At 38.5% G+C, this 10,486-nt stretch overlaps 1 protein-coding gene across 2 annotated transcripts; it reads right to left on the bottom strand.

Moving 5' to 3' along the window:
* Positions 1–921: 921 nt before the first annotated feature.
* Positions 922–5,173, bottom strand: eif3jb (eukaryotic translation initiation factor 3, subunit Jb). 2 transcript variants are annotated; one of them, XM_015010681.2, is made up of 8 exons: positions 5,012–5,173; positions 4,777–4,865; positions 3,294–3,348; positions 3,084–3,187; positions 2,891–2,987; positions 2,524–2,682; positions 2,345–2,418; positions 922–2,098 (listed from the first exon to the last, which is right to left on the bottom strand). In XM_015010681.2, exons 1-8 carry the CDS (start codon positions 5,022–5,024, stop codon positions 1,970–1,972), a joined length of 720 nt encoding a protein of 239 aa, XP_014866167.2. In that variant the 5' UTR covers positions 5,025–5,173; the 3' UTR covers positions 922–1,969. The 2 variants fall into 2 exon arrangements, with proteins under 2 accessions (XP_014866167.2, XP_087860383.1); XM_088004257.1 differs by lacking the exons at positions 4,777–4,865; positions 5,012–5,173 and adding an exon at positions 3,884–3,988.
* Between the last annotated feature and the right edge of the window lie 5,313 nt (positions 5,174–10,486).

Here is a 10,486-nt window from a genome sequence, read left to right on the forward strand (position 1 = left end):
CAGCAACTGTACACTGGTTTAGATTCTCAGTCACCTAGAACATGCCAATCCTAAATACCGAAATAGAAAACCACTTGATTTTTTTTCTTATTTTTTTTAAAGATAACACACCTCTCATCCAACAGGTTTCTTCAATTCTGGAAAACTGATACAACAGTAATCTAATTGCAAATGTTCAAGTAGTTCCTGCAAATAAGAATTTCTTCCCTCAGAGATTCTCATTGGTTAAGTTAACACATTTCCTTGTATTTGTTTTGTTAAACGTAACTGGAACAAATCACAAGGTACTTTTATGCAAGTACACAATCAAAGCAAAATTGACACTTTTATGCAAATAAACATTCAAAACAGCAGTGCGAGTGCATCAAGATTTTAAAGACAGGCTATGCATTACTGGATTTATTTAAATGCATCAAATCTGATTTGAGATTGACCTTACACTAGCTGTTATCAAGTTTAGCTACTTGCCATAGCTAAACTGCTGATTGCTCTTCATTATCCCTTTTAAGTTTTAATTTTAATGTTACTGTTGTGTATATTTGTCTTTTTTCTAAATTGGGATTCTTATGATGAAAATCCAACATGTTTTGCAGCCATCCTGGATTGGTTTTAAGAGCCACCAACAATCTCAGGCTCAGTTGGCCCAATCGTTCACTGGGCATGAGCTTGCTTTTGTACCAGCCAATATTTTTTCTGTTACTAACCACAAGTATATCCAGTTTGTCAAACGTTTCAGCTTTAGCTGAATATTTTGGCAACCTGGGAAGCCCTGAACGTTTTTTTTTAATCACTACTGTCTCAACATTGTACAACAAGTAGGTGCCAATCACACTCTTATTGACGTCAGATTTTGTTCATCAAATATGAATGGACATTTCTTTCAGGTTCTGTTTATGCACATTAAGAATGACCAACACACAATTTGCTCTCCTGACCAGTCATTTATTAAATTAAGATGCTTAAAAAACAGATGTCATATTTTCAAAATTGCATGTATCGAATCATCTGTGTAAGATTGGAACTGGTCATGAGCTAGAGCAGAAAAAGGAGAAAGATGCCCCTTTCAACTAACTGAAGCCCATAAGACATGTGGAGCCCATGAGCCTCCGCTCCTCATCACAATTGACAAGCCTGCAGAAGCAACAATTAGAGACCAGTTACAGCAAGTTACTCTATTTGCCTGATCTGTTGGTTTTCTGCATTAGTAAAACTCAAATTAGTAAGTTACATTTCTGCCATGCAAAAGAAAATACTTTTAAGCATCGTTTGCTCCATATTTTCAAGGATATTCCAGAGATGTATCAAGAGAATGGCTGTGAGGTTTTAAAGTCACATTTATTATTCTCTATCCCTTTTATCTTATATTGAATGTCATGTGCACGCTGTAAAATTACCACTACTCATATGTTGTGCCGTTCTCAAATAACCCACAATGCAACTGTTCCAGAGATGAATAATAAACTGAATAATTGTTCTGCATTTGGCAACCCAAGAGATATTAACTATATACATTTTTCCTGTAAAAGATCTAACCACACTTCAGTGCGATCTATAATACATGACATTCTGGTTTAGGAATTTGCATAGAACCTTGTTTCTATGTCACTTTACTTACAACTGCTGTACTGCCATTTTAACAGGAGCAACATTTATTAAAAAAAAAAAAAAAGCCCCGCAAAAATCAGGCAGCAGCAGTTACAGATGTATTCTTCTTTGAAGCTGGGTCACACAACAGATTCCACATGATCGTGTGCGAGTTGAGGCTGAATGAGACGGAAAAGGCCATTCTGTACATTAAGAGTGCTGAGACTGGATGCTCCCAGGTATAGTCCCTCTGGTAACTGAAGCAAAAATGAAAGGGGCGGCACATAGTTCAGATTTCCCAGGATGGCACTGGACAGCATGGGAAGGTACAGCTGTACTTTTGATGGTTAAGAAGGAGGGGAGGAAAGTAGTAAAGGAGCCTATGTCACATGAAGTCCTCGTAGTCCTGGGCATAACCGCCGTCAAACTCTGCATAGTCAAGGTCGTCTCTCATCTGTGCTTTCAGTCCACCTCCAGGTACAACCCCTTTCTTCTTCTTCTTTCCTTTGTTTTGCTGAGAAAAAAATATATACGACTTAAATTATATGGAACATTTTTAGAAAGTCTTCCAACTACGCTTTACATGAGAACTAAACTAAACAATGACACATCATAAAGAATATCAAAATTTAGACTGCGTATAAACAATCAAAATATAACATATTCCCATTAACTGTATGAACACGAAGCACCAAACTGGAGTAGATTAACAGCACCCCCTGCTGCCTAAAGCTTTATTCAAATTCAAAACAAAACTTACCTTTTCTTGTTTCTGTTTTTCACTAAGTAGGACTGAAAGTGAACTACTGATTTTCTTCAAGTCCTCTACTTCCACTGTAAAAACAAAAGAAAACAATAAAATTAGATTTTTTTTTTAAGAAAGGCACCAATATTCATTTAATGATACTGTTGGAAATATTGATAAAGTTGTTTTCTTACATGAAATACAAAGTTCCCGAAACAATGAATCCAAGAAACTTGAATAATGGACTGATTTTTCAAACTGAGTTATCTTTTCTTTCAGCAATTTTTCAAATTCTGTGAATTCTTCTTTGGAGGATGGACACATGGCATCAATTCCTGCGACAGTATTAACACCTACAAAAACAAGAACAAGGTTTTAAAATGTATGAAGTCAAAGAGTAAAAGTGCTATTACAGTACAGCACATATTAATTAAATGTGCACTAACATATCATTGGATACCCACATTTAAGAGGATTTTGGGTGCTTGAGCTCAAGTCATCCTTAAAAACATTCAGAAAGCAGTAAGAAGTTAAATCCCAGAATATGGGGTCATCTCCTACCAAAAGCATCTTTCGCTAGCTCCAAGTCTGCATCTTCCTGTAGTTTCTTGACTCTTAACTTCTCTGTGAGTTGTTCCTCTGGAGTAAGTTCTTCAGGCTAGAATAACACAAACCAAACATAAAGTCATATTTAAAAAAAGGCCAAAAATAAAAATAAAAATGTCCCTTTCATTTGTTGTGCAATGACACTTACTTTCTCCTCCATCTCCCTTTTCAGTTCTTCTTGTTTCTTCCTTAGCTGATTTTCCTTCTCTTTAATCTTTTCAGTCAACCTTTTCTTTTCAGAAACTTTTGTTTCTGGGAAAAATTGCATGTGTAACATTTAGTTTTGAAAACAAAGTTGAAAGTTAAAATTAAAAGGACACGTATAATGTGCAACAATCGTACAAATTTAAAACCTTACCTGTCTTCTTCACCTCTGCTTTTTTCTCCTCTTCTTCTTCATCATCCCAGTTATCCTGTAGACAAATAAAAATTACATTGTTAAAAAGATTCAGATTTTTTTTTTTTAAATAAGGTCATAATAACTTTCTTGATAAAGGCATTGGTGTAAAGTCAACAATTCATTCAGAACATCAAATGGAACAAATTTGAAGATTATATAATTACAACTTTCTATGGGATATGGCATCCTTTGTTGAATCATACCAGACTCTGTTTAAATTGTTAATAGATAAATGTCAAGGAGAAAGTCAAATTGAAGTCAAAAATAATGTTCTTTGCTTCTATCTACCTTAATGTCCACTTCACTTTCTATTTATGCAAAATTTTATTGTACCAAATACAAAATAAAACTCTTGAAATTATGAGACAGATTGATTAAATAAATTAAACTGATTATTTATCAATCAATGGGGTTGTCTTACTTTAAAGATAATGCACATGATCTCTCAGATACTACTATAGGGAGGACTACTGTAGACAAATGTTTTTCGCTTTACACCGTAATCTGTATTCTAAACCTAGAAAATACTACAAGCCAAAAAAGACAACCTGGAAACCCTGACGCCATATGTGACCGACAACAATTGACTCTGCCAGCTCTTTCCTAACGAAGTTTCTGGAAAGAAAACAAGCCAACATTACTGCAAGGACCAACTGTAATCCTCTGTGTCTGCAACTTAACATCGGCTTATATCTTTATAAAACCAAAAAGCTCCCCGTTGTTTCGTAAAGTTTTGGCCTAGTTCTTACTTCAGTTGAGTCATCAACCCACTGGATGATTTCCTCTGAGGCTAGAGTTTGTTAGCAAGCTAGCGATGCCGCATGCTGAACGTGACTCAAGCTGGAGGAATTCAAACTGAACCGGACACCTTCCTCCAAATATTTAATGTAAATAAATTTGCCAAAATAAGAAACGTTTGTCACCTCTCACTAAACATTTTAAAAACACGACATAACTCGGACTGTCAAACGTTGAATCTCACTTTTTAAAGCAAGCGAACTTAGTAATAAGCAGAATGCTAATAGCTAATTGGCCCGTGAAAATGCTAGCTTGTAGCTAAGCAATTGAAATTTACCCAAAGAGTTTCATCACTATAAGGAACTCCCACACAAAAATTGTATTTTTAATCCTATGTGACCAGTTGATATGTTAACATCAAGCGTATAAGCAGTATGTTTTAACTCGAACAGTGGCCTCTGGCTAGCCGAGTAACAGGCTGTCTTTTAGAGCCACATGAGTTAGCCGTCAGCTAGCACAAAGCTAACCCGAGGATCGGGTTGACAGGGAGAAAGGAGCCGCGCAGAAGCATGGCGTAACAGCCGGGAAGATAATATTTCAATTAATCGACAAATAACCCGGAATTCCACACCAAATACTCCCCAATCCAACTTCGCAAATGTAACGAAACCCAAAACGACATACACGAATCATGTTAAATTACCTTAACGTCTTCATCTTCGTCCTCGCCTTCCCATTTGTCCAGCACTGCCGCCTTTTTAATCGGCTCCTCCGGCTCGAAGTTGTCAGCGTCTGTAAAGCCAACAACATAATATTCGTCAGGCCAATCCACATCTAACGACTGAGTTTTACAACAGCAGAATGTTGGGCTGTCTAAACAAAGTCTGCTAAAAGCGAATGATGTACATATAGATGTCCTTCCTAAGTTAGTTTCTCACCCCAGTCCGCCATGTCGGCTGTGTTTGACAGGCTCGCAGTAAAGTCAGCGCTGCAGCCCGTTGGCTGGCCTCACTCAGAAACTGCTCCCACGTTCTGGACGTCACTCCCGGATTATCTTCCGTCACCACTTCCCCAGTGCGCTACCCTTCACTACCTCAAACGACGCAGACCTGGTAGGCACGGATAACATGAAAACCACCCCGCTTCGTCATATTAGTGAAAAAAATATATAAATTATGGAACGGATCTCATAGTTACTATTGAGACCGCCTTAAACATTTGGGTTATGATTTCGATTTGAGCTCAAAAATAAGACAATAGTAAAACATAAAACAGCTTTTCAGAGGGGATTTATATATATATATATATATATATATATATATATATATATATATATATATATATATATATATATATATATATATATATATATATATATATCAGGAAAAAGGAGCACGAGAAACTGGAGAAATACCAGGGCCTCAGAGAGGAACTGGAGAAGGCCTGGAAGGTGAAGACCACAGTGGTGCCTGTGGTCATCGGGGCCCTCGGGGCAGTCACCCCCAAACTGGAGCAGTGGCTAAAACAGATCCCAGGAACAACATCAGACATCTCAGTCCAGAAATGTGCAGTTCTAGGCACAGCCAAGATACTGCGCAGAACCCTCAAGCTCCCAGGCCTCTGGTAGAGGACCCGAGCTCAGAGGATGAAAGAGAGACCACCCGCGGAGGGTGAGAAGGGAATATTTATGGATGGATGGATGGATGGATGGATGGATGGTTTTTCGCAGTAAAAATCAAATGTTACCCCTCACACCCAGTCTAAAAAACACACATCTATATTTACACTGAACACCCCCTTGGATCTGCATGAAATGGTTCTTTCCTGCTTGGCGCACTTAAAGGTGACGGTGTTCAGCAGCAGTCAGTGCAAGACAAGAACCACTGTGGCAGTTACTATACTGCTAAGAAAAATAATAAAGTCAAGTTTTCCAAAAAATAGAGAGATAAGAGAGAGTCTTAATAGACCTCTTTTTGAAATTTTCTGAAGGTGAGAAAACTTAAGGGGTGCCACTATCTGAAGTGCACTATTCTGCATTCCAAATAGTGCAGGTTTTGAAATATCTGATTCTGCACTCAGTCACATAAAGTGATTCTGCACAATCTGATTCTCTAACTAACTCAATTCACAGTAGATAATGCTATGATTTAGCAGTACCTGCTAACATTCAGTATTCCTGAGCACAAGGAAGACATGTTTGACACCTGAGAGGCCAGCGGTGGCAAGTGAATTGAGTGAATATGAGTCCAAAAATGAGACAAGCCTACCCTTGAAGGTCTTAACTCAAGAGTTCCAAAAACAGTGATATTTTGAACAAAATCAACACGATGGTTTGTTATGACAATTATTTCCTTAAAGAAATCGAAGAGATGAAGATTCAACTTGGGGATTGCACTAAGTGCAGTCCCGATCCTATCCGTTTAAAATGAAATGCTACATGCCCAAAGAGTTGCGGTGATCTGTGTTTAAATTAATTCCAATAAAAACCCGTTACCCCTGTCTGATTCAGTTGTAGTATTCATTAAAATATTTTAAAAAAGATTGGATATTCTTATAAAAGGATTAGTGCATACATCTATAGATTTTATCCGAGGTTCAACTAACCGAACCTCGGATTCAGGAAGAGGAGTGTGGTTTTCGTCCTGATTGTGGAACACTGGACCAGCTCTACACCCTCAGCAGGGTCCTGGAGGGTGCATGGGAGTTCGCCCATCCGGTCTACATGTGATTTGTGGACTTGGAGATGGCTTTCGACCGTGTCCCTCAGGGAGCCCTGTCGGGGCTTCTCCAGGAGTATGGGGTACTGGGCTCTTGATACGGGCTGTCAGGTCACTGTATGACCGGTGTCAGAGTCTGGTCCGCATTGCCGGCAGTAAGCCGGGCTCGTTTCCGGTGAGGTTTGGACTCCGCCAAAGCTGCCCTTTGTCACCGAATCTGTTCATTACTGACATTGACAGAATTTCTAGGCGCAGCCAAGGTGTTGAGGGGATCTGTTTTGGTGGCCTTAGGATCGCATCTCTGCTTTTTTGCGGATGATATGGTCGTATGAACTTCATCAGGCTGTGATCTACAACTCTCGCTGGAGTGGTTTTCAGCCGAGTGTGAAGCGGCCGGGATGAGGATCAATGAGGATAAGTGCCTCCAAATCCGAGGCCATGGTCATGAGCCGGAAAATGGGTAGCATGCCTTCTCCGGGTTGGGGGGATGTCCTGCCCCAAGTGGAGGAGTTTAAGTATTTCGGGATCTTGTTCATGAATGAGGGAAGAAGGAAGTGGGAGATGGACAGACAGATTGGCACAGCGTCTGCTGTGAAGTGGGCGCTGTACCGGTCCTTCGTGGTGAAGAGAGAGCTGAGCCAAAAAGAGAGACAGCAGGCGCAAATCGTGACACCGCACCTCGTACTGGCACTTCCGGTGGCAGGTCTGACACCTGCCACAAGTGCCACTGCGTTCGGCTGACTTCGGCTGACCTCGGCACCTCTTACTGGCACTTCCGGTGACACCTGCCACAAGTGCCACTGCTTTCGGGACTAGCTGCCAGAGTTGCCACTGCGTTCGGCTGACTTCGGCTGACCTCGGCACCTCTTACTGGCACTTCCGGTGACACCTGCCATTAGTGCCACTGCTTTCGGGACTAGCTGCCAGAGTTGCCACTGTGTTCGGGTGACTTCGGCTGACTTCGGCTGACCTCGGCACCTCTTACTGGCACTTCCTCTGACACCTGCCATTAGTGTCACTGTTTTCGGGTCTAGCTGTCAGTGTTGCCACTGCGTTCGGCTGACTTCGGCTGACTTCGGCACCTTCCAAGGGTTGCCACGACCTCATACTGGCACCTCCCACGCCTCACGGACCCCTCTCGCCTATTTTTGCTCACGAGATTTAGGGCGGCCATCTTATAGCGTTCGACCGCTCCACTCAGCGTTATATGTTTAACAGGCACAATGACGTATTTGAACATTTAATCTTTCATAACACGCTGTTTTGTTACTGGAAACCTTATACATGCAGCCATATTTATAAACAGTTGTATTTTTAAAGTATTTTTAATTGTATTATACATACTTCAGCATATTTAAATATGCTTAGTGGGGAAAACAATAGAATAGAAATATAATATTCTTTGGTGACAGCTTCTGTGTCAGAATTAATATGAATGAATTTATAATTAATGAAAATAATGGTGGATCTGGCACAAAGTATTGCATTTCTTGTTAAGTATTCTGTTCCCTTAAAAAAAGCAAATATGCCCTGGTCTATTTTTTATACAGTCTCAAATTTCAGTTTCCAATAAACAGCCTCAGTGAAAACATGTTGACAGTTGCCATAAGCTGTCACTTGTGCCACGGGCTTCTGGGTAAGGTGCCACTTGTGCCACCTTACCACTGGGTAAGGTGACACAAGTAAGGTGGCCATGGGTGCCACAGGCTGCTAACCTCATTCTCTATCTGTTTCAGACAGAATGTAGCATATGAATAACTTTAGATCAAACAAATAGAAATAAAATATATCTTAATTACAACATAATTCTCATACATATTTAAATATACAGCCGGTGTTCAGACTTAAACAGAGAAAGACAACTCCTGCGCTTTCAGATGGGACCTCTTCTGCAACAGGTGATAATAGCTACCAGTAGGTACCTACCACTACAACTGACACTCGGTTGCCATGGTATGTCAGTGCTGACAAGCTCCTGTCAGTTCCGGATTATAATTATTTTCATACAATGACCTTAATATAATGCTATTGATTATTAAACCGGGTAAGTTCACTAATATTGACTTATTAGTTAACATTTCTGACAGTGGCAACATGAGATATTGACAATTCCAGAGTGACATTATGTTCAGCCTGGTTCCATGACAGTGCACAGGATGTCATAAGTTATAGTGGCTGCCTGGTCTATTATCTAATAGACCAGGCAGCCACTATAACTTTCAGTGTTTTTTGTTAAGATAATGCATTTTTTAAAAAAAGAAACATGTTATCATAATTTTCCAAAAATGCCAGTTAATCATTTTTAAATAGTTATTACTTGTTTTTATTTATTACATTTAATCCCCTCTATTTTTCATTATTTGTCAAGTTTATTACAGATTTGTGTGGCATAAATGAAGGTTGCTTCTCTGTGTTTTTTTCTGGTTCGGTTCATTGTCTTCAAAGTTTTCTTATTCAAAGATGAGAGAATGACTAAAATCTGAGCTAAAAAATGCATTTCAACAGCATTTTCAAGGCAGCAGGAGGATTTTCACTTTCAAGTTAAAACAACTTCAATTTTTTTACACCAATATTGAATATTGATAAGTCAAAACACAAATTATTTACACCTCAAAAAATTTGACAATGTGTGAATCTTAAGCAGCATTAAGAACAAGAATGTTACATATTTTTGGAAATAAAAATTACTTTAGTTTATACTTAAGATGCAAATGATTTTTTCAAAGAAAATTGTGCTGTTTACATATTATTTTATTTGGCAGATATGTTTCAACATTTTTTCAAGTTTATGTCACAAAGTATATGCATAGTAATTGATTTGTCAATATTTATTAGCCATTGTATGTAAATACTTTAAACAGCAATTTGAAGTCTACTGTAAAATTCATGTTTAGTCAACGTGTGAATTTACTACATCAGGATCAAATAACTTATTATTCCTCCATGAGAAATTATGATCATTAAGCTTAAATTTATTTTTCAAACTTTATTAATTTCTACAATATACGTTATACAGAGTCTGATTATTATTACTATTATCCAGTTGCAACATTTGGCTTCCTGTTGCACTATGTCAGCCACTGTTCTGCGATATAAACATGGGCAAGGGTTGAATGTCATTTTGATTAAGTAAAAAGTCCTATTAACTATCAGTGATGTGTGATTAACCAGATGTGTCTTTGAACATAGTGACAGGTTCCACTGTAATAGTGACACTTTATAGTATATTCAATTGGCCATCTTGATTGAATTAAACTCAGTCAAAAATATTCAAAGTGTTAAATGGATAAATATACAATTACCATTGAATTTTTTTTTATAAACACGGATTATAAGTAACACGTTTTCAAAAAACTGTCATTGCCATCCCCCAAAACATCGGAAACAGTTGTGACAGCTCTGAAACATCCTGGACATCTAACAGCAGCTCTAGTGGAGGCGAGACTCAGCTGTTACAAAGGTGCCGAAACCAATGGCATCCCTGATACCTTCTGTGTATTTGATTAATTCAAAGACGGAAGGAGTCGGCTGGATTATTCAGATGAACTTTAGTGAATAAATAGGATGAACGAATCATACATGATATAATAAACGTGTAGGAATTCAGCTAACATAAGTATTTATGCGAAAAAAAAATTATTAAATTCTGTCTTCTTCGTCTGTGTTTAAGTTCTTCTTCTACTAGTAATAAAGCAT

Source organism: Poecilia mexicana, unplaced genomic scaffold (assembly GCF_051168715.1).
Source record: "Poecilia mexicana isolate PSO_F unplaced genomic scaffold, ASM5116871v1 scaffold_3, whole genome shotgun sequence".
Lineage (NCBI taxonomy): Eukaryota > Metazoa > Chordata > Actinopteri > Cyprinodontiformes > Poeciliidae > Poecilia > Poecilia mexicana.